Below are 24,772 nucleotides of genomic sequence, written 5' to 3'. Positions count from 1 at the left end.
CCCTCTGAATCAGAACCTGCATTTCAATAAGATCTCTAGGCGGACAATTTGCATGTACATGAAAGTTTTAAAAGCCTTGTCTACCTCCAAAATACATCCTTCATGGAAGTAAATCAGTCCGCTTGCCTTTGAGAGCTTAATTGCTTGCAGTTGTCCTTTGGGAGAAGACAGTGGTAGGGCATCCCAGGCTAGCCCTTGTTTTTCGCCTCTCTACTCCCTGTTCTCCCTTGCCTCCTCCCATCCCAGCCCTTCCTCTTTCTGGTTCTCTGTCTCCTTCATCGCCCGTCCAGTGCACAGCCAGAATACACCAGGCTCCCCTCCCCTTTGCCCCTTGGTTCTGCCAGGATCACTGGGAGGCACACACCATCCAGAAGCGCAGGGCCTTCACTGGTCCATCAGGAAGTAACCCTCCCCTGACCCTAATTCTTTACCCGTCCCTCAGTAAATGAGCCACCCCCTTCTAAAAAGTCAAAACGTAGGTAAGACAGCTCATGAAGGGAACAGCGATGACGGGGACAGGAAGGAGCCAGCCCTCCAGTCGTCCCCGCAGACCACCTCCTTCCTGAGCTTTCATACCTCCCTGCCCCCTGCCCCACACCCGCTCCTGGTCCACGAACTGGGGTCTGTCTGTGAACTGAATTTACCAGTCTAGGTAAGATAATAGAACAATTGAAAACAAGAATTTAGGAACTTTTATCGCAATCTATAGAGTAATTTTATGTTTTTTTAATATAATCATTTAAACTAGGGCTTATGTTTTGTACCTCTCTTTCAATGTTTTTTGAGTAATTCATTTTTATGGTATTGTACAAAAGTATAGCTCCACAGTGGATTGGGAGTAATAAAGAAAAACGGGTCCTTCAACTCAGGTACGTGAGGAGTTGTATCTCTATCTCCCTCTCCGTCTCTCTCTCTCTCTCTCTCTCTCTCACACACACACACACACCCACACCCACACACACACACACACACACCCACACACATAGACACTGCTGACCTGGTGTGTCTCAGACATTTTGCTGTCTCCTCAGACCCTTAATTTGTAAAACAATGAGCTGGAATTTTCCAAAATGAACAATTACTAAAAGAAGTTAAGGAAAAGAGAATTCCCAGAAGGACATAGAGAAAATAGAGCTTTTAGAGGAAACCCACACTCTTCAGCCCAGACTCTCTCTGGTTTGCCTACTATCAGCACATGTGAGTGCATGCTTGCCAAGTCGCTTCAGCCATCTCCGACTCTGTGTGACCCCATGGACTGTAGCCCACCAGGCTCCTCTGTCCCTGGGATTGTCCAGGCAAGAATACTGGAGTGGGTCGCCACGTGCTCCTCCAGGGGATCTTCCTGACCCAGGGATCGAAACCCAGTGTACGTCTCCTCATTGGCAGGCGGGCTCTTTACCACTAGTGATATCTGAAGCCTTAATGTCAACACATCCAGCGCCAAATCCCATCTCCAGTTCTCCGAGTAGGTACCTGCTTCTGTTCGCAGAGGATGCTGGTGGGCAGGGCTGGAAGGAGCAGTGCCCGGGAGGCCCAGACGCTGCTGCAGTGCTGCTCCCCACTGGAAGGCCCGCAGCAGCCTCCATGCTTGATGAAGGCTCTGAAATAGGAAACGTTCTTTTTCTTTCCAAGTCAGAGCTAAATGCCAACACTTACCCAGCAGGGGTGAGTTAGCTGTGCCTCATCTAGGGACCTGGGCTCTATGGGGTCATATCATTTATGGGCAAGAGAACTTAGCTGGCATAAGGACCGAGAGGCAGTCTGGAGGTGCCCCTTAATGTGGAGAGGAAGAGGACAACCAGGAGCCTCAGGGCTGCTCCCTAGTGGCCCTCTTGGGTAGGCGGGGACTTGCCCAGCAGCCTACACTCTGATCGGACCCATTCATTGGACAACTTTGTTGTTAGGTCTCAGTAAACACCCCACCCTTGTTTTGCATGTTTTGTATCTGTTCGTACCATCTAGGTACGAACAATAAAAACTGAGCACGGCCCTTCCCTGAACCAGGCAGACTGCACATGCTGGAATTTCTTTCAATTCCAGGTTATTTTAAATTTGGCTAGGAAATAGACCCCCTACCTTTTTATTTAAATAAGCACCCACTAAACAGTTCTGTGTCCTTCATCCTTGTCTCAACTGTGATGACAGTAAGTACAGACAAGGGGCACAGCATGGGAAAGACCCAGGCTTCCCCATATTGTATCTCTGCCTACACGGCCGGAAGAAGTTGTACCTGGCAGACCTGGAGCATCAGCAAGGCTGCTCCTTCAGCACACGCCACTCTGTGAACGAAGAGCCTCTGCTGTACTTGTTTCTGGAATTCTCTCCCACGTGAGGCGCCGATCAATAGCGACGGTTTCTTCCATGGTCGGGAGCATGATCGCTGTCATCATCAGCCTGTGTTGCTGACCTCACAGGGCCTTCTCATGCTGCGCTGATCCCCGATAAACATTTGCTCAGTACCTTAGTGTGCACACCATGGGAACCCTGCAAATTCTGTGTAAGCGAGTGAGTGAAGAAATGAGTTTCCGTCTTCCCCTTCTCTACTTAAACGCAGCTCAGTCACAGCTTGCTTTCTTTTCTGGGCCATCTTCCAGCCTCTGGGAAAGTGTGTCTTTGCCTCATGCCTGCTGAAGCCTCAGACCCTCCCACCCCTCCCCTCCTGAGTACTGCTTCTTAGGCTCCCTCTTTCCCCCTCTCCTCGGTCATCCCACTTCCAGCTGTGAGCACCAGGCCCCATTCTACCAACTCCCAGCAGGGCCAGGATGAGGCTGATGTAGGAGAGGTGCCCTGGGCACAAATACTGAAGCAGAAGCCAGCCTTGGGCCGGGCAGACACTAGAGTGTCCTCTCAGGGGAAGTAAGATGTGTCCACTTCACATGCGCACACACTGCCTCAAACAGTCTCCCCGACAGGCAGCGCCGCTGACCAAGCTGGCCGCCGAGGGCGGGGTGCACACACCACGCCCCCTCCCCGGGGCAGCCTTTGGGGCTGCCAGGGCATCAGCTGGCAGACGGTGCAGGCAGCTGGTCCACTCTATGGGAAGCGTATAGGCGAAGGTAGACACAGGGCTCATGGGGGTTCTGCCTGCCCTCAGCCCCATCCTGCTTAGAAGCGGTGCCCACCCAAATCCGGGGCTCTGGGACAACCTAGAGGGATGGAGTGGGGAGGGAAGAGGTTCAGGAGGCGGCGGACACATGTATACCGATGGCGGATTCATGTTGATGTACGGCAAAAACAATCACAATATTCTAAAGTAATTATCCTCCAATTAAAATAAATAAATGATTTAAAAAAAAAAAAAAAAGCAGTGCCCAGAGCCCCATCCTCCCCCAGGAACACTCTGCTTTCTTCCTTGTATTCCAAAAGCCTCTAAAGGCCCCCCACTCCTTCCTGCCTGGTGCTCTTCCTCTGCCAGCTCCCTTCTCTTCTCAAACATTCTACTTTTTCCACTCCTATTCCACTTGTCTCCCGGTGCAGGGAGGCGGGGAGGGAGCGAGGCCATTCTGCCCTAAGGCCAGTCCAAGAAGAAGAACAAGTGTGAGTAGGCAGGGACAGGGCATCGCTTCAGCCACCCTTCACACTGCATCCAGTGCCACCCCACCCTGAATCTGCACCACCACCCAAACTGAAATCTGCTCTCAGGGCTGAGGTTTGCGGGCTCAGATGAGCCCCAGTTAACACCTGCTCCCCCCACCCCCACAGTGCACACCTGCTCCCCCCAGCCCCCCACCCCCAGCCCACAGTGAAGGCGAACGCAGACCACTCCACCTGGCAGATGGGGCTACCCTGCCTGCCCGGGCCTGGGCAGAGGCAGACTCCGACTCAGCCACTCGAGTTTCCCTGAAAGGCCCCAGGGAGGCTGAGTGCAGCCCAGGCTGCCAGCTGCTCTCTTAATTAAGAAATGTGGGGAGTGGCCCCTTTGAACTCAGCAGTTAATTTACGCTATGCACTCCCCCTGTGGCTGGGTAATTAATGTGGTCTGAACCAGTGATTAGCAATGGGGGGAGAAACTGCCGCCAGGACTTAACCCTTCCTGTGCCTTCAGCAGTCAGTTTTTCTCCAGTTGTCTCAGGGCTGCTTGAAGTTCTTTGAGGGGAGGTGTGTGCGATATTTTCAGGTCCTCACACAATCTCCTCCTCCCCACTTTCTCAGCCCCCTCTGAAATTCCCCTCAAGCAAAAGGGCTGGTGCACTGGAGACAGCAACTCATGTCCTGCTGGGATGGACCACAGTGACCACCCCTTCTACCAAGAGGGAGTGTGACTGCCCACTGTCTTCCCCAAGGGAACTCAGCATCTGTATTTCCAGCATTCACATGCTGGCCAGACTCCTGCACCCCAGGGCCACCCCAAGCCTGGCCTTGACACTTCAGAATCATTCAACCCACTTTAGAACCTGTTTGGAGGGCACCACTTGATAGAAAGCCTGTCCTTGGTGATATACAGGGTGCAGACATGAAGGGGGCCTGATCCCCGCTCTCAGGAGCTCACAGTCTGGGAGAAGAGTTAGAGCAGGGCTGCTCGAACCTCAACACTCCACTACCTGCGCTTGCCCAGCTCTCCTCCTTCCCTCTCTCTGGCCGCGTAGTGACAATGGTTAATTTTTTTGAGTGCAGACTATCAGCTGAAATTGAATTGCACATGTGAGAGCTGAGAGCCTCCGTTCCATTTGGAGACTCACTGAGGACTAGAGCCCAGGAAACAGCCTCTCCGGTCACTCTGAGAAGCTGCTCCGAAGAGGTTAGGGGAGGTCAGCATATATGTGGTTTGGGAGAAGGGGTACGTGCAATCCAGCACACACCTTGGTAGAAGGTTGCTGCTAGGCATGAGGCACAGCCATCTTAGTTAATGATTGTATTGCTTTTCTAAGTATGGGAAGACGCAAGAAACAGGGTTCATAAAATTTTTTTCAATATATCTGAGGGCCTGTTCTGCCTGTTTTCCCAGAGCACAGACGGCCTCATCCTGATTGTCACCCTGAATTCCTTTCAGGGTAACAACTGCAGTAGCCAACGAATTGATTCTTGTAGAACTGCATGGTGGGCAACATTTTTCATTTCACATGACTATGCGCCAGACCCCACTCTAAGTGGTTTCACTCTGGGGGCACCATGAAGATGTAGATACTGTGATTAATCTCTGTTTCATGAATGAAGATGCCAAACACAGAGCAGTCACTTTGCTCGTTTCACAACCAAGATCTGAACCCACAAAACCCAACCCCTGAGCCTGAGTTATGTCCTATCCTCACCCTCGTCGTTTATATCCTAAGGCGCCCCTCAGTCTCCACCCCAGCTCCACAGGGGCCTCCCAGCCTCCCGCCCACCTTGCTGGCTCCTAGCCATCCACCCTCTGGCTGCCATAGCATGCTTTGCACACAGCTGGCTTTGCTCTGGCCACTCTGATTGTCATTATTGGGTTATATGTCCCCCCTTCTCATCTAAACTGCAGATTCCTTGAGGGCAGGGGCTGTGCCTTTCATGTCTGTGTCCCCAGCACCTGGCACGTAAGTAGATGCTCACTGAACATCTGACACGTGGATGAGGAAATCCCCTCCTTTGGCCTCTCCGCCTGTAGGCAGGTTAGGGTTAGTTCCATCATGACTCTAGCTCTGCCCCTTTCTCCCTAGAGGGTTCCTTTCTACTTCAGTCAGGACGATCACAACAGCTGCTACCCAGGCCACTCTGCCTCTTTTTTCTCCCCCGATCAGCCCTGAGGTAGCAGAATGGTACAGTGAAAGTGTGCTGGGCCCATAACCCAAGGCTTCATGGATTGAAACCATCCTCTGCTTCAGTGTGCCTTTGCGCTTCCCTGGTGGCTTAGCGGTAAACAATCCTCCGGCCAATGCAGGAGATGCGGGTTCCATCCCTGGGTTGGGAAGATCCCCTGGGAAAGGAAATGGCAGCCCACTCCAGTAATCTTGCACGGGAAATCCCACAGACAGAGGAGCTTGGAAGGCTACAGACCATGTAGTCACATAGAGTCAGACATGACTCAGCAACTAAAGAACAATAGCAATCAGCCCTGCACGCTGTCCTCCCACTAGCAAGCTAGCCAAAAATCGGTAACAAACAGCCCCCCTCCTTCCAAGCAGTGCTTCTCAGAGCTCCCTCCATACACCAGCTCAGAACCACCCGAATGCAGTGACTGTTAAAACGACAGGCTCCTGGGACCCAGCCCAGCCCCATTGAACAGAATCCCCGAGAACCCAAGGTTTCAGCAAGGATGAGAACTGCTGGTCTCCAGAGTAAAAACCTAAACTTAACCCCATACTCAAAGCCTCCATAATCTGACCCCCAACCTCCCTTTCCATTTTACCCACAGCAACCTTAGAGGGTTCCCCCTTCTGGTCCTTCATTGTCCCTGGAGCCTGCTTGGGACCTCCCCACCGCCAAGCCTTACACACTCCTCTCCCCTCATGCTCAGAGCACCCCCACCCACCCACCCCTGGCCCACCCTGTTTTCTCAGCCTATCCAAAATAGACCCATGTCCAAGATGCAGCTCAAATTCCTCCTTTTAAGGAGCAGCCCCTGCCCACCAGGGGCTTCTACGGAGGCTTAGATGGTAAAGAAACTGCTCAAAATGTGGGAGACTGAGATTCAATTCCTGGGTCAGGAAGATCTCCTGGAGAAAGAAATGACAACCCCGCCCAGTATTCCGGCCTGAAGAATCCCATGAACAGAGGAGCCTGGTGGGCTGCAGTCCACGGGATCGTGTGGGATAGACTATCTGTGCTGCTCTTTTGCCCAGACCAGTTATGACCAACCTAGACAGCATATTGAAAAGCAGAGACATTATTTTGCCAACAAAGGTCCATCTAGTCAAGGCTATGGTTTTTTCAGTGGTCATGTATGGATGTGAGAGTTCGACTGTGAAGAAAGCTGAGAGCTGAAGAATTGATGCCTTTGAACTGTGGTGTTGGAGAAGACTCTTGAGAGTCCCTTGGATTGCAAGGAGATCCAACCAGTCCATTCTGAAGGAGATCAGCCCTGGGATTTCTTTGGAAGGAATGATGCTAAAGCTGAAACTCCAGTACTTTGGCCACCTCATGCGAAGAGTTGACTCATTGGAAAAGACTCTGATGCTGGGAGGGATTGGGGGCAGGAGGAGAAGGGGACGACCCAGGATGAGGTGGCTGGATGGCATCACGGACTCGATGGACGTGAGTCTGAGTGAACTCTGGGAGTTGGTGATGGACAGGGAGGCCTAGCGTGCTGTGATTCATGGGGTCGCAAAGAGTCGGACACGACTGAGCGACTGAACCGAACTGATGTCTGTCCGTGGTGGGTCTTCCCTTCCTGCTGCTTCTGCTGCTGCTAAGTCGCTCCAGTCGTGTCCAACTCTGTGTGACCCCATAGACGGCAGCCCACCAGGCTTCCCCGTCCCTGGGATTCTCCAGGCAACAACACTGGAGTAGGTTGCCACTTCCTTCTCCAATGCATGAAAGTGAAAAGTGAAAGTGAAGTCGCTCAGTCATGTCCGACTCTTAGCAACCCCATGGACTGCAGCCTACCCGGCTCCTCCCTCCATGGGATTTTCCAGGCAAGAGTACTGGAGTGGGGTGCCGTTGCCTTCTCTGCTTCCCTTCCTAGGCATATGCTATCCCTACCATTTGGTGGTGAGTACCTGGAGGGCTGGAAGCCTATCCCAGAACCCTCCTGCTCATCCGCCAGCACAGCTGCCTCCTTATTGGTACAGAGCAGAGCATCCAATTTGACTGACAGGTCAGAAGCTAGGCAGGACTAGCTACCACAAGCCACACTCAGGAAGCTCGGGGATCTTCCTTCTTGCAAAACCTTCCTTGACTCAAGAAACCAAGTAACCTTCAGAAGTGAAAAGATAAAGGTAGTGAGGATGGGGTGACTGGCAGAATGGACCACGCTCCATAGGCTGAACCTCAGCTCACAGCTCTGCTTCTCTGTGACCCCAGAAAGATGCTAACCTCGTTCTGTTCTTCAAACTCCCCCATCTCTAACAGAGAGATAATCAGATCCTCTCGAAGAAGAGTTGTAGACCTTTCAGGAAGCAAAATATGTAACCATCTCTAGAATTCAAGCCCTCATTTAACAAATATTCATTAAGCATCCATTAAGGTCTGGGCTCATAGTCCCTGATAAGCAGTGGCGCGGTGGTAAAGAAACCGCCTACTAACGCAGGAGACACAGAGACACAGGTTCGCTCCTCGGTCTGGAAGATCCCCTGGAGAAGGAAATGGCAACTCCCTCCAGTACTGATGCCTGGAAAATCCCATGGACAGAGGAGCCTGGCAGCCTACAGTCCATGGGATCACAAAGAATAGGACACCACTTAGCAACTAAACAACAAAGCATTCGTGACTTGCCCAGCACCCAGAACACAGACATGAATATGAGACCTTGGCAATAAAGTCTATGGAGATGAGAAAACTGTTACAGGATGATGTGTTACAAGTGATAATAGAAGAATAAGCATGCCCTGAGCACACAGAAGGGAAGGTTCCTCACATTGCCTGTGGTCAGGAAGCCCTGAATGGGAGTCTGGTCAGCTGCATAGCCCACATAACCACAGAAAGTCTAGGAGGATGGATGGAACAGCTTGCCTGGTGGAGGATCGAGCGCATGAAAGTGTGGAATTAGCATTTCTGAGAAGAGGCAGCACTGCTTGGCGTGGTTGGAGAGCGGAAGGGCATGGGACGCCAGGCTAGAGAAACAAGCTGGAGTTGGACTTAGGAGAGCTTTGTATCCTAAGCCAACAGTTTAGTTGCCCTTGATCCTGAGGGCAGCTGGAGGCCATGGAAGAATTTTAAGCAGAGGAGAAGTGACAACAGGAATTGCAGTTTAGAGGGTTTTCCGTGGCTTCAGCAGGAAAGGCGGGGCAGCCAGGCAGCGTGAGATGCGGGGCTGCCCAGCGAGAGTCAGTGAGGAGGATGTCGGCTTGTGCGGGGGCGCTTGCCGCCTGCCTTAGCTAACCATAGGCATTTGAAAGAGGCTGACTTACAAGAACTGGCTCCTGAAAGAGCCCAGCTAAGTCTGAGGCCAACTTCCACTTTCCTCTGGATATTTTCACTTTTGGGGCATCTTGTTCTGAGTCAAGATTCCTCCTTCTGAACATGGGACTTTCCAGAAGGACCACAGCTCCTTCCGTGCATCCACTTGGCCTGGGATGTTCTGGATTTGGGTCGTCGAGGGAGTCCGTCTGCCTCTCGGAAGTATGACCGTGTGGTCTCTGTGGAGTCTGCTTCTCTGGGAAGGTAAGTGGGGCAGGCCTACCCTCAGAGCACTGAAGGCCCCTCCCCATTCCAAGGGAGAACCCAGGAGCTGAGGAAGGGTAGGGTAGATGAAAGCAAGTTCTCGGGGAGCCTTGAAAGCCAGGCAGGGGCAAAGAGATACAGGATCTTGGGAAGAAGGGTGGAAGTACAAGGAGCCTCTGTGTCCATGAGACATGAGCTGTTTTGTGGTCCAGGAAGGTTAAAACTGAAGCTGGTAGGACCATTGGTTTTGTTAGATATGGTGGTGAGAACGTGAGGGTCTGGCAGCATGCAAATTCTAAATACGGTCTGGGGGGAGCAGGGGAGAGTGGGGCTCTTGCAGTCTAAGGATGTCTTTCCAGCTGCCTGTGGGACAACTGAGCCCCCACCCCAAGGTCTGTGGAAGTGGGCACCGAGGAGAGTAAGAGGCAAAAGCAAGTTAATACAGTGCACGCAGATTCCAGGTGGCCGATAACAGTGCGATGTCAGAAGAGACCTCAGGTCTCCTCAACACTGGGTGACACCGCTTGCATCCTGTCTGATGCCTGACACCCCCCCACCCCCGCCCCTGATTGGTCAACAAGTGGTCAATGTGACAAAAGCCAGCAGTGCTAGGCCAGGGGATGAGAGTCGTGGGGTGCAGCAAAGACGCAGACTCTTCTGTTTGCATCAGAGACTCACAAGGCCTTTGAGACGACTTTGTCTGGGTTTCCCACCTGAGTTCCTGGCTCCAAAAATCTGCAAGCGTCAACATTTCTAAGCATGTCAAGGAAGTCCTGCCCCAAAGAGGAAATCTGTTAGGTTTGAAAATCTTTCAAATCCTTGGACATGGGAAGCTAAAATAATTTTTCTGAGTGGTGAAAGTGCCACTGACTGAATGTACCCCCTTGTTTTCTGGATGAGATATCAGAAGGGAGGAGAGTGCCCCAGAAGATTGCTCCGTTCATTCATGGCAGAGCTAGAGTAGGATAGAACAGGAGTCTTGATTGACATCCAATGCTGTGCTCTCTGGATGTGGCATCTCCAATGTGCATTAACTCTGGAGCCACCCCCGGTTCAGACCGAGGTGCCTGGGGCTGGCAGGGCAGTGAGAGGGACTGGGGACTGGAGTTACAGTGGCTGGCTGAGTGGTCGTCCAGAATACGTCTTCCTCACCAGCCTCCCAACACTTGGGTGTGTTCCCTCTCTGGACTTATTCTGCTCTGCACCCCTGCCCATGCCACTGAGTCCGGCGCAAGGGAAGTCCTTGCCCATTTCATCATGCGGTAAGTAAACTTGCTGGCTTCTCCTGCACCCTCTTCCTAAACAGCAGTGGTCACGGAGAGCCCAAAGATCAGAAGAGGAACTCAGGGTCTCGTGGGACTCATAAACAAGCGGTAACATAGAGGGATAAGAGAACTGTCTTGGTGGCCCCAGGCTGCTGTGAGAACACAGAGAGTTTGTAAACAGCAAAGAGGAATAGGGGAGGCTGGGGAGGTGGGAATGCTTCAAGGGTGAGCAGAAATTAGCCAGCAAAGGAGTCAGAGTGGGAATTCAAACAGAGGTGTCACCCACACACGTCGAACACAGTATGTTCCCAACGAAACAGCCTCTTGCCATCTCACCTCCATTCTATTTCTCCTTCTTTTCTGGATCATGGAGAATGGTACCAAATGGGTCCCAAGGACCTGGGAGCCATTGTTGATTCCTCACTCCCTCACTCCCAGATCTAATTTGTTACCAGATCCCACTGACTACACGCCTTAATCCCACGTCGTTCCTCCCACTTCTGCCCATCCCCACTGCTCCCTCCCATGGTTTCCATCACGCTCCTTGGGATTAGTAGCCAAAGCCTCAGCCTTAGCCCACGTCCTCTGCTTCCTCCATACCTCTGCTGGAGTTGTCTCTCTAACCATGGATCTAATTCCGTCACTCGCTTACTTAAAGCCTATCCGAGGCTCCCCATCACTCTAAGGATAAAGCCCAAACTCCAAAGCTGCTTTCAGGGCCCTGCAGAACCTGGTTCCTGCAGACTCTGCAGTGAAATGTCTTACTCCCCCTGCAGAGAGCTACTTTCAGTTCCCTTGATGCACTGAGCTCTCTCACCCTCCGGGCCTTTGTGCGGCTCCTCAGCCTCTAACACTGCCCAGTCCCCACTGCACGCTGCCCTCTGGATGGCCTGGCCGATTCCCATTCCTCTTTCAAGTCTCAGCTTAACCTTCGCTTCTCTGAGCTCCTCAAGGCCAGGCCAGTTCACCCTATCACCCTACCCATGTCCTCCCAGGGCACCCTTTTTGCCATTGTGGCAGATTGCTTTCTTAAGAGTCAGAGCTCCATGAGCACAGGGACCGAATTCCTTCCTCACTGTTTTCTTCCCAGGCCCTGGCACAGTGCCCCCTCAGCTTGGGTGAGGGAAGGGCCCTCTGCTCCATAGCAGCTCAGCCGAGTGCAGAGAGAGAGAAGGTTTGGCACAGGCCGAGTGACGGAGCTCTGTCCTTTCAGCACCGCTTCCCATGGTCATCGCCAGTGCCCAAGTGCAGGGCCGGGTGGGCGGCTCGGCGCTGCTGGTGGCAGATCACCCTCCCGGTTTCCAAGTCCGAGAGGCCATCTGGAGATCTCTCTGGCCTTCAGAGGAGCTCCTGGCCACGTTCTTCCGGGGCTCCCCAGAGACGCTATACCACTCCCGCTTCCTGGGCCGAGCCCAGCTGCACAGCAACCTCAGTCTGGAACTGCGGCCACTGGAGTCTGGAGACAGCGGCAACTTCTCCGTGCTGCTGGTGGACAAGCAAGGTCGGGCCCGGACCCAGACCCTGCAGCTCAAAGTGTACGGTGAGTGTGCCTGACGCAGACTCTCTGCCCCACGCCTTCCCATCAAACTCCGGGAAGGCATCTTGAGTCCTGGGAACTGGGGAGAGCAGAGTTCTAGAAACCTCTGGCCTCTGACCTCATGGCTGATTCAGGAAACAGTTGCTCCCCCACACCCAGAGGTAAGAAAACTCCTGGGGCTCTCCCAGGACTCTGCCACCGGACAGCCCTGCTCAGAACTCTAGCTCTGTCTTCTGATCTCCGTGGCCTTAGACACAATACTTAGCTGCCTGACACTGGCCTTTCTCACTTGTAAAACCAGTAGAGTAATATTACCATGTAAATACCAATAAAGGTAAAATCAGTTGAGAAAGCATCTAGGATAGAGGCTAGCCTGTGCGTGTGTGCTAAGCTCTCAGTCGTGTCCAGATCTTTGCTATCCCATGGGCTGTAGCCCAGCAGACTCCTCTGTCCATGGGCTTCACCAGGCAAGAATACAGGAATGGGTTGCCATGCTCTCCTCCAGGGGCTCTTCCCAACCCAGGGATTGAACCCGCGTCTCCTACATCTCCTGCATTGGCAAGTGGGTTCTTAAGCCAAAAGTCATCAGTTCTAAGATAAAAGGTTATAAGATGTGCCATTACTTTATGCACCACAGAAAAGAAATGTAAATATTACAATGAAACTATGACACAACATTTTAAATTAAAAAATTAAATTTTAATTAAAGTATAGAATTATTTCATATTACTTTACAGAACTCTTTTAGCGTTATTGAGAGATTTTAAATTTATGTCATTCGTGGGTTCTCTTTATTATGTATTGTAGTAAAATAAACCATCCCCAAAATTTACGGGCTAAAAACAACAACTCTTTGTTTCTCATGACTCTGAGTTGGCAGGGCTCAGCTGAGGAACTCCTCTCCTCTACCTGGGGTGGAAGGGCCATTCATAAAGTTGCTTTCAGTCCCTCAGCTGGTTTGACTGAATTCACTGGGGGCTGGATGAGTCTTTCTTTCCAGCAACTTTACCTTCACCTATATCACAGCCACTATCATCAGAACAACCACCGCCACGACAACCACATTCAACAGCCCACCATTGCCTGCACCAACAGCATGCCTCCACCTCCACCCCCCACTCAATCACCCACCATCACCCATCCCACCATCACTGCCTCCCCCTCCACCCCCCTCCACCCCCCTCTCCATCACCCCCCCATCACCCCCACCATCACTGCCTCCACCTCCACCCCCCTCCACCCCCTCTCCATCACCCCACCATCACCCCCACCATCACTGCCTCCACCTCCACCCCCCCATCACTCCACGATCACTGCCTCCACCTCCACCCCCTCTCCAACACCCCACCATCACCCCACCATCACTGCCTCCACCTCCACCCCCCCATCACTCCACGATCACTGCCTCCACCTCCACCCCCTCTCCAACACCCCACCATCACCCCACCATCACTGCCTCCACCTCCAACCCCCCACTAACCCCCCACAATCACCTGAACCGCCGTCACTATCTTTGCCTCCACCTCTACCACTGCCACCATATTTTTGCTTGTTTAGACAAAATGCCCTTTGAGCTCCTATTCATCTACCTAGTGGCTTCGAAAAGATGTGTCAGTGACCCCTATTTTAGTAAAACCTCAGAAATTTGGGTAGAAACAGGGAAAAGATAAGGTCCCAGTGGAAGAATGGAGAGTAGAAGTGAGAGCCGGGCAAAAGGAAACACTGAGGGAGAGAGAGGAGGTGGTAAATTGGGAAAGAGAGAGACCATCCCGTGCCCAGGGGGAGATAACTGGGTCATCTCTCGGTGAGCCCCTTGGGCTGCTAGTGTGTGACTAAACGGATGCACACTGCCCTGACCCAGGTTGCACTGTATGGCAAGCCAAGTGCCAGCTGAAATTCAACACCCCTCTCTCACCTGTTACCCCTGAGCCCAAGGCCCTTGTGCAGTGAACAGCCTTCACAACCATACAGGCAGCCAGGGAGCCTCGCCCCTGTCCTGAGTCTCCGCTGCCGCACATGTGAAATAAGGACGTGGAACGTGATAATACATGCAGCACCCACACCACTAAGCTCTAAAATGCCTTGTTCACAGCATCTGAATTACAGATTTTAAGGAAATTGCTGTTTTATTTCTTCCAAATACATAGCGTGATTAGAACTAATTGCACAAAGCTGCCAAGCAGCCGTCCTTAGGAGCTCTGCTTTGACAATGGATGAGAATGATTTGAATTAGCAGATCAGTTACCAGAAATGTCAATGGGTGTTTCTACTGTGCCTGATCGTGTTTGGATGCAGCTTGTCCTCTTAAGTAGTGTAAATATCCCCCCCTGTAATCTCTGTTTATACTATTAGTGCACCCAGCAAATCTTTTCTTTTTTCATATCACAAATCCCACCAGATTGAGCTGGCATTAATGAGGTTTTACTCTGCTTGACGCTGGAATGTTGTCAGAGACAGCCCTCCCGTTGTCTCCAGAATGGTCTCCTGCTGGCATTCACTGCCGTGAGACTCACGATCTACTCATCAACCAATATAGCAAAAGGGAGCCATGGTCTGGACCCCAGGACACCAATCTGGCCAGTGGCCCGGGTAGCTGAGCACCTTGGGAGTGAGGGGTATGGAAATCACAAGGCAGAGCTCCCACCCCCTTGTCTGCTCCTTCACAGAACTTTGCATTCTTGTAAGAATTTTCTTAGTTATTCATAATCACTCGTTAGTATGTCTTCCTCACCAGACTCCAAAAGCTCCGAAAGCCCAGGAATGTGCTTGTCTTTGTGTCTACCTTAATAAGCTCTTATTGTCTCCCTGACTGACGTACCGTGTATCAGGGAACACTGTGATACACAGAGGGATACGCAGAGTGCTTGGAGGGCTCGGAGCTGCACCTGGAATGTCAGGGAAGGCTTCATGGTCAGAGCAGTAAGCAATGTGTCCACACTGGGCCTGGAAGGATGGGTAGGAGTTCTCTAGAAGGATGCGAAACAAAAGGCATATGTGTACAGGTAAGCCGTATGGAAGATATGGAAGGGCATGACACATTAACAGGAAATTAATCAAGATGGGTGAGGAGGGGGTCAGCAGGAAGTATAGCTGGAAAGGTTGACATCAACTATTTATGAAGGATGTTAAACACCAGACTTAGGAATTCAGCTTCTGTCCTGTGGGCAGTAGGAGAAAGACAAGGTTTTGGAGAGGCTTAGTCAGAGGCTTAGTCTAGCCCTGCATGGATCCCAGAGCTGGAGCTATGGGATCCGCGCGCACAGCATCCCTTTAACCCATGTCGGCTCTGCTGTTCTTGCCCAGATGCAGTGCCCAGGCCCGTGGTCAAAGTGTTCATCGCTGTATCAGGGGATGCTCAGCCCCCCAAGACCTGCCAAGTGTTCCTGTCCTGCTGGGCTCCCAACATCAGCGACATAACCTATAGCTGGCGACGGGAGGGAACTGTGGACCTTGGTATGGAGCCAGCTGGCCTCTTCACGGATGGACAGGTGCTGAGTGTGTCCCTGGGACCGGGAGACAAAGGCGTAGCCTATTCCTGCATTGTCTCCAACCCCGTCAGCTGGGACCTGGCCACAGTCACCCCCTGGGAGAGCTGCCATCGCCAGGCAGGTATGCCGAGGGCTGGGGAGCAGTGGTTGAGGGATGGTGACACTTCTGGTCCCCCGTGACCATGTCTTCTCCATGTCCAGCCCCAGGGAGGGCCTCCTACAAAGACGTGCTGCTGGTGGTGGTGCCCGTCTTGCTGCTCCTGATCCTGGCTGGTCTGTCTGCCTGGCACTGGGGCCCCTGGTCAGGTAGGAGTCCTGTGGGGGCTGGGGCTGGGCCGAGGAGCCAGGTCTGTGGAGGAGGAGGGGAGAGTTCGGACCTCCTCTTAGGCTTCATGTGTTCTGCCCTCCTTACCTCTCCCACATCATCTCTTGGCCCTCTCCGTCGAATATTCTGGTCTTCCTTCAGACTGAATTATTTGAAATCCCTTTAGCAGTTTTCAAATGTGCTACTCTCCCAAGTACCTCTGTAGGCATTTGCACATTCTACTCTCTCTGTCTGGAAAATATTTTCCATGATTTCCCGCCCAACTTGCTTTCTTCATTTGGCTGTCAGGTCCGCCATCCTCAAGGCATGCCACCTCTAGGAAGCCTTTTGGAACTTCTCTTGCACACCCAGCCTGGGTCTGTACCCCGCCTTGACCCTCCAATGCTCACCCCAGTCCCAGAACCTACTGCCCTCACTCTCTGCGAAGTTCTCAGCCCTCGAAAAACAAACTCTGGGTCACTCCAGGCACCTAGCAAGGGTTCCTGGAACATAGCTGGTATCAATAAAGCTGTGTTGAGTGTAAGTCTAGATGAAACCCAACCCCTTCATGCTCCTTGAGAGAAGCACCTCTCTGGGCAGGAGCTCACAGGGCTTCCTTTCGCAGGAGAAGAGGGAGGTGCTCTGGGTTCTGAGGTCTACAGCCAGTCCTGGAATGTGTTACCCCTGAAAGAACTGTCCGTGCTGACCTGGGCCTCCTGGACATGTCCATCCTAGGCTGTCTGGGCTGGTCCCAGGATGGAGAGAGTGGGCCAGCAAAGAGAAGGAGGCATAAGACCTTGTTACAGTGGATTTGTCCCCAAAGCCAAGAGCCTTGGCCCAGTGGCTGAGCATGCAGCTGGGCCGCCAAGCTGGCTCCAGCATATTCTTTCCACTAGCAAAGGAGGGAGGAGGGAACAGCTGAGGTCACACTCCATTCAGGGGCCCTGTCTCCGCCTGAGAGCATCTGGCCTGGCCCTTTGGCCCAAAGAGTCCCCAAGATTCATAGTAAGATGGTAGAAGCCAGGAAAAGAACACTTTTTGTTTTAACAGTTTTATTGGACTATAATTCACATATCATATAATTCATACATTTAAAGAGTAAAACTCAATGGCTTTTATTACAGTCACAGATTTGTCCATCCATCACCACACTCAATTTGAGAACATTCTCATTACTCCAAAAAGAAATTCCCAAGCCCCTTAGCCATCACTCCCCAACCCCCCTTTCCCTTCCAGCCCCAGGCAACCACTAATTTCCTTTCTGTCTCTAGACTGTCTATTCTGGACATTTTATGTAAATGGAATCATAAACTGTATGGTCCTCTGTGACTGATTTCTTTCACTTAATCTGATGGTTTTGAGGCTCAGAAAAGAGCAGCGTTGTCCACTGAGATGGGGCAGAAAGAATTTGGCTGTCTGGGAAAATGGAAAGGCTCCATTCAGGGCATCTGGAAGCCAGCCCTGGCTCTTGTCATGTGGCTTCTGCCAGCCATTTAACTGGGTCTGTCCCAGCTCTAAGTTTCTATACCTTCTACAACTAAATGTGTGCCACAGTTGCAGAGGAAGACTAGACGTTAGGAAGAACTTCCTCCTTGAAGCATCTCCTTTTCCAGGGTCTTAGAAAACCAGGAGAGATATCCCTTTGCCCGAGATGATCTTGGACCGGGACAGTTAGGATGCAGGGGCCTTGGGTACAAACACTGGGGGAGTTACTTTCTTTCTGATCTCCTTGCCAGGGAAAAAGAAAAAGGATGTCTGTGCTGATGAAGTGGATCAAGAGACAGAGAGCCCCCTCGTGTAGGGTCTGCCATGAGCAATGCCTGGATTGTGAGGAACCCCACTGCCCAGCCACATGACGGTCTGGGATGTAGCTGGTGCCTGGAAATCACCTTGGACCTTGGACCTCCCATGAGACTCCTGTACCACCTCCCAGGAGTGGCCTGGGCAGTTGGCACAACCTTCCACACCCTCCCTCTTCTCTCTCTACTGGTACATATTCTGGCCCTACTCTAGGCAACATGGACCTAGCAGGACATCTCTTCAAGAACACCAGAAGTTCTCCAGGATCCATAGGTTGATTATCCATAGCACTCGCTGCCCCTCTGCTGTTCATGAAGTACTGTTATGGATTTGTTCCCTTTAAATTACATGTGGAAATCCTAAACCCCACCCCCAATATTTCAGAATATGACTGTGTTTAGAGATAGGGCCTTTAAAAAGATAATTAAGGTTAAACGAGGTCATTGAGATGACCCTAAGCTGATATGACTGGTGTCCTTACAAGAAGAGGGAGAGACACCTGGGAAGCATGCACACACAGGAGAAAACCATGGAAAGACAGAGAGAAGGAAGCCCGCTGAAAGCCAAGGAGAGAGGCCTCCGGAGAAACCAAACCTGCTAACACCTCGGTCTTGGACTTCCAATCTCCAAGAATGAGAAAATAAATTTCTGTTTAGTCACCCATTCTGTGGTGTCTTGTTTTGGCAGCCCTAGAAGACTAACACAACTATTAACCAGCCAGCATCAAAGGATTTCCTCCAACCTGGGTCCCAGCCTCTAAAAGACATTAGAAAATCACCCACTTCCAGGCCCAATTCCAGCCCCTGTTATCTGAGACCCTGATGGTTCCCCCAAGCCAAGGAATTATCATAAGAAAAGGTCTAGAACCTGATGAAGAGAAATGGGGGTCAAAGGGTTTCTCCTTCTGGCCTTGAAGGACTTGCAGGTCATCCAAATTCATGGTCCTCATAGGTAATTTACAGTTCTAGATGATCAAAGGATGGCTGACATCTCTTGCTTGGGATGGGTGACATTTTGCAGGTAACATAGTTTTAATTGACATCTTCACCCTCAAGACTGACTATCATACCTCCTGCAGGAGCTGGGGTGGGGAGGGGAGTTGAGATTCTCTCCTCACTGTCTAGCACAGTAATCAGAAAAAGAGAGATTAAATTTGCCCAGCCATGGGACTTCCCTGGCAGATTAGTGGTTAGGGCTCCATGCTTCCACTGCAGGAGGCACGGGTTCAATCCCTGGTTGGGGAACTGGGATCTCATTGGCTGTGCACAGTCAAAAAATAAAAAATTGCCCAGCCAACAGGAAGTTCTTGCACAACTTTAAGAAATGCAGCTCAGCTCAGAATGAGTGTCTCTGTCTGACACTGAGAGAGGGAGGATCCAGGAAAAGCTAAGCAGAAGGGAAACTATGGAGGGAAAGTGTGCTGAGGCATCGTAGTATCTGTCATGTTCATCTTCAGCTGCAAGCGCAGACGATCCACCCAAGTTCAAGGGACTCACCACTCAATGGAAAGATGTTCAAGGTCACTTCAAAAGGAACGCATTGAGATGGAAGGGATTATTGCAGCCATCTTTGCAAAACACAGCCTGCCACTGAGCAGTTCTATCCAGAAAAGCTCTGGAGTACTGTCACTGGGGAAAAAAAAAAAAATTGAAGAGCTAAACTTACACTTGTTGTTGTTCAGTCACCAAGTCAGTTCCAACGCTTTGAGACCCTATGGACTGCAGCTCACCAGGCTTCTCTGTCCCTCACCATCTCCTGGAGTTTGCCCAAGTTCATGTCCAGTTAATTGGTAATACTATCCAACCATCTCATCCTCAGTCACCCTCTTCTTCAGCCTTCAATCTTTCCCAGCATCAGGTCTTTTCCAGTTCGCATCAGGTGGCCAAAGTATTGAAGCTTCAGCTTCAGCATCAGTCCTTCCGAACAGTATTCAGGGTTGAGTTTCTTTAAGAGTGACTGGTTTGCTCTCTTTGCTTTCCAAGGGATACTCAAGAGTCTTCTGCAGCAGCACAGTTTGAAAGCATCAGTTCTTCAGCGCTCAGCCTTCTTTATAGTCCAACTCTCACAACTGTATATATGACACTTAGGAATTAGTAAATGGTAAGGTTCAGAGTTACTTCCTCCCAGGTGTAATAGGACTTTTTTCTGGGACCTCACGCAAGTCTTGATGATAGAGGAAGGAAGCATAGAAGAAACAGGGATAGATTTTGAAGTATTTTCCCAGGAATGCTTTAATCCCTCCTCTCAGATGTCAGCTCTGTGCAAAGAGCTTCCCTCTTCTCCCCAGCACCTTGGACAAAATGGTCCGCTCAGCTGGCCTCTAGAGTCACACGGCCACTCCTCCACTCGACTGGTCCTGGAATTCCCCTGTCTGTTGGCTCTGCTCAGAGGTCCTCTGCTGCTCAACGGCTTCACCTAGACCTGTGCTTCTTCTGCATCCACTTGTCCCTCATCACCTTCTCCCAAGTTCACTTGAACGGTGCACATGACCACAACAGCTAATATCGCTCCCACAGCCTCCCAGGGCATTCCCGTTGCCCGGTCAATGAGTCATGCAAAACTGGCTTTTGGTTTCTAAAACTGATGTGAAAGAGAAAGCCCAAGGTCTAGCAATGAGCCACGGTGGTTGTATGGGCGAAACACACACACACCACTCGCCTTCTCTCTTGCCTTCATCTCTGGGGCCTCACCTCAGATCAGAGCGGCTCTGGATGAGGTGGGACTCACAGTTCTCCCTTCACACAGTAACCCCTGGTGACTTCATGTAGATGGTGGTTTTGTAGTGTGGTGCACCAGAGCCTTTGAACAAATCCACGCTGCTCAAATCAACGGACGTTCCCATCCCCAGTGACTCACTTGCCCACTGGTGGACTAATTAACCAGCTACTGAAAACCTCAAAGAGCTTCTGTGAGAAGAGTGTGTTGATAAGCACTGGGATTGACGTCACATAAGAACAAATATTGAGGGCACAGCATGTGCTGGGTATACTTCAAGGCCCTGGGGAATCAGTAGTGAATAAAGCAATGTCTTTCCTTCATGGAGTTTATATTCTAGATAATATAAGTAAGCACATGAGTCTGAGTGAACTCCGGGAGTTGGTGATGGACAGGGATACCTGGTGTGCTGCGATTAATGGGGTCGAAAGAGTCAGATACGACTGAGCGACTGAAATGAACTGAACTGAACTGAACTGAACTGAAGCACATGTTACATGTGGATAGGCTTTGCTAAGAAAGCTAAGACAGATGGCACAGTAGATGACTAGAAAATGGTGTGTTGGGGAGAAGGGGACCTCAGAGAACAAATGGGGTGATGTACGAACAGAAGTCCAAATGCAGTGGAGTAAGCCACGAAGTGGCTAGGTGAGGAACATTCCAGAAAGCAGAAGATACAAAGGCCCTGACGTGGGACCATGATTGGGGTTTATGATGAGCAGAGCAGAGGCCAGGGCAACTGGGTCAAAACAAAGCAGGTGGGGAAGGAAAGGGGAGGGCCCTAGTGATGGGGCAGGGCCACAGCACTTGGGATTTTGTGGTCTTCAGAACATCCTGTCCCTGGGGTTAGGGAAGCCAGAGGGCCCTCTTCTGTTTGAGGGTCAGAGTCCTCCCATAATGATTTTGGCCTCATCATCTCTAGTAGGCTCATGGACAAAGCAGAATCCTCTCCAAATCTGCATTTGTTTTTCCTTGTATTTCCTGTGAGCAAGAACCTTCGCACCTGTCCTTCTGCGTAAATACAAGAGCCACTAAGGCAAGGGAGTCGTGTGCCACAGAGCCAGAGAGAATGAGAGTGGGGAGCAGAATAGCAAGAGAGAAGGGCCAGAGACGCATGTTCTCAGCAGCGGAGACATGAGCGCCCAATGCCTCATTTAAAGAACAAACAAACAAAAACATTGGGAGGGAAGGAGAGAGGGGCAAGATAAAGGTAGAGAATTAAGGAGTACTAACTACCGTGTATAAAATAAATAAGCTACAAGGATATACTGTACAGCATAGGAAAGTATAGTCATTATTTTAGAATAACTTTAAATGGAGTATAACCTATAAAATATTGAATTGCAGTCTTTTACACTTGATATATATAATATTACAAATATATATTATATATTATCTATACCATATATATAATATTACAAATATATTATATATAACATATAATATTATAAATATTATAACATGTAATATTATAAATATTATAACATATAATATAAATATTATAACATATTACATTATAAATATTATATATAATATTATAAATATAATGTATAATATTATAAATCAACTATTCTTCAATTTTAAAAATTGATCAATTGAAACCAACCACTGCAAACATTGCTGACATCTCTGGCAAATCTTTCTTCTGTGTTTAAGAAGTAGCACATGTTCAGTTCATCAGCACTTGGCTACTTACTGGTCTTTGGGGGAAGCACCATCTCGGGTCAGATATGAGTCCATGGCCCCCTCCATCTGTCCTGCAGACAGCTTGAAGGAGGGCCTCCAAAACATGTAGCCCTAGATTCAGGAAGTTTTAGTGGACTGTGCACTGGTCAGCGTGGGTCCCATTGGCCAGGAGGCTGAGCACATGGGTAATGAGTGGGGATACCCCACTGCACCACTAGCCCAGGTCTGGTTCTGGGAGCCACACCTCCAAGGAGACACTGGAAAACTCATGTCCACAGGAAAATAACCAGAATGGTGAGAAGTCTGGAAACCTCATCATATCAGACATGATTAAAGAAACTGGTCGTGTTTAGCAGGAACAGAAAACTCAGAAGGCCAATGTCTGCAGAGCTCTCACAGAAGCCTGGTTGTGTAAGTGAACACATGGAACGTGTCTCTGCGAGGCAGATGCTGACTCATATGAATAATAGGATCTTAAACCTGGAAGGGAACCTTGTGGTTACTCAGTTCAAGTTTTTCATTTCTCAGGTGGAAAACCAAGACCCAAAGAGACTGTTACTCCCTAGAGTCACATAACTAGTAGGTGGCAGAGTCAGAGCTAGCTTCACTTCATCTAAATCAGCCGAGCCCCTCACCTGCACCATACTCCCAGGGAAGAACTTAATAACAAATGGAGAAATCCACACATGAAATGATCTGTTCCAATGAACAGGCTTAAGCAGAAACCATCTCAGAGTAATATCATAGACCAGAGACTTTTCAGACGAGGTGGGAAGTTGCATTAGATTGGGAATGACAAATACGTGGTACATGTATCCCAACTTCTGCCTTCCGTGACCATGTCAAATCCAGACAATTAATTATGACACACTTTTCCCATTGAGTCTTTATGCAACACTCATGAAACTCTGACCAATCAATTGAAGCTGGAAGCCAAGATGCCATTCCTGCCCTAGACAAACCATAGGATCCTCCCAACAACATTAAGTTCCCCTCAGTCTTAAGAATGAATTCTAAGTTAATGAATGAGTAAACAGTAGGGAAAATGCACGATGAAAGGATTCCACCAAGGTGTCAAAAACAAGCCATACTTCCTATGAAGAATATTTACTCTAGCTTGCCTGCTTCTGCCATGTTGCTAAGTATGTGCTCAGGAAATGCGTCAGAACTGAAAAAAAGGAGAGATGGGTCACAAGTAGTAATGCTATTGGCAGGAAAGCACAAAACAACAGGATATCAGCCAAATAAGTGAATGTGATACATACAGCATTTAAAAATCACACTCTTCAAAATATTTAAGAATAATGGGATGCTATCTTCAGATGCAAGCAGCAGAAACCAACTCTGGTTCTAACTAAGGCAGCAAAAAGAATTTACCAAGATCAGGACACCAGCAGATTCAGTGTCTGGTGAGAGCCAGACCCAATAAGTGAATGCAATACATACCGCATTTAAAAAATCACACTCTTCAAAATATTTAAGAACAATGGGATGCTATCTTCAGATGCAAGCAGCAGAAACCAACTCTGGTTCTAACTAAGGCAGCAAAAAGAATTTACCAAGATCAGGACACCAGCAGATTCAGTGTCTGGTGAGAGCCAGACTTCCTGGGTCACAGACAGCTGTCTTCTTGCTCTGTCCTCACATGGCAGAAGGGGTGAGGGATCTCTGGAGTCTCTTTTTAGGGGCACTAATTCTATTCCTGAATGGTCAACCCACTTCAGTATTTTTGCCTGGAAAATTCCATGGACAGAGGAGCCTAGTGGGCTACAGTCCATGGTGTCCCAAAGAGTCGAACATGACTGATCACACTGCACAGTTCTATTCCTGAGGGTTCCATCCTCAGGACCTAATCACCTCCCAAAGTTCTCACCTCCAAATACCATCACACTAGGGATTAGATTTCAGCATACGAATTTGGGGGAATATAAACGTTCAGTCTGTAGCACTCAGAGAACTAAAGAAAATCCTGACCAACCTGGCCTTGGAAAGGATGAAGCCAGGAGGCCTTGGAGAGTGCAGGCCTCAGGACCACCTCCTTAGGAGCTACCATGGAATAAATATGTCTTGTTTTCTGTTCCTATGTTACTCACTGAAGATTAAAACTGCCAACAAAAGAGTGAGCTGGCCTTGGTTCTGGGGCAACGGGCCAGTTCTTCCTATGCTTCCAAGTTCTGGTATGAAACCCCCATAGTCAAAGATTTCTAGCCTTCCAGGCCATTTTGAAGGCATAGATAGGTGTCAAAGGAAGAAGCTAGGACATGTTTTATGTAACTATTTGTTAGCCTTATTTATTATTATAAAAGTTAACAGTGGGCCTGAATATGGGGACCCCTCTCACTGGACTTTTTTTTTAATTTATTTATTTACTTATTTATTTGCTCTGCCGGGTCTTAGTTGCAGATGGCAGGCTCTAGTTCCCTGACCAGGGATAGAACTCAGGCCTCCTGCATTGGGAGCTCAGAGTCTTAGCCACTGGACCACAATCATTTTTTTTCTGTCGTGATTCCCATCCAGCTCCTGAACCGACACCCTCCACCTGCCACCCCATGATGAAGAGCAACCCCCAGTTCACACTGCAGCACAGAATCGAACTGTTCTGGAATCATGTGGGGGAACAACAGCCCCTCATTTCCTGTAAGACTGAGCCACGTGTCTCCAGCTCATCACTCAGCACCTCTCTCTTCGCAGCTACCATGCCAGAGATGCTGGGAATACAGCTGTGAGTAGGACAGATAGAGAGTTCTGC

At 50.0% G+C, this 24,772-nt stretch overlaps 1 protein-coding gene across 1 annotated transcript; it reads left to right on the top strand.

Moving 5' to 3' along the window:
- The first annotated feature begins 9,188 nt into the window (after positions 1–9,188).
- Positions 9,189–17,623, top strand: SLAMF8 (SLAM family member 8). Its single transcript, XM_068966728.1, has 4 exons — positions 9,189–9,228; positions 15,334–15,639; positions 15,720–15,824; positions 17,559–17,623. Exons 1-4 carry the CDS (start codon positions 9,189–9,191, stop codon positions 17,621–17,623), a joined length of 516 nt encoding a protein of 171 aa, XP_068822829.1.
- The last annotated feature ends 7,149 nt before the right edge of the window (positions 17,624–24,772 follow it).

Source organism: Capricornis sumatraensis, chromosome 2 (assembly GCF_032405125.1).
Source record: "Capricornis sumatraensis isolate serow.1 chromosome 2, serow.2, whole genome shotgun sequence".
NCBI classification, from domain to species: domain Eukaryota; kingdom Metazoa; phylum Chordata; class Mammalia; order Artiodactyla; family Bovidae; genus Capricornis; species Capricornis sumatraensis.
Note: the sequence above shows the minus strand (reverse complement) of the source record. Positions and strands in the feature narration are given on the sequence as shown.

Bases quoted from the DNA above. Each gene is read 5' to 3' on its own strand.
- SLAMF8 (XM_068966728.1), top strand. From the start codon at position 9,189: ATGACCGTGTGGTCTCTGTGGAGTCTGCTTCTCTGGGAAG. The intron at 9,229-15,333 runs GTAAGTGGGGCA...GTTCTTGCCCAG, and splicing joins GAGTCTGCTTCTCTGGGAAG to ATGCAGTGCCCAGGCCCGTG. The intron at 15,825-17,558 runs GTAGGAGTCCTG...TCTCCTTGCCAG, and splicing joins GCACTGGGGCCCCTGGTCAG to GGAAAAAGAAAAAGGATGTC.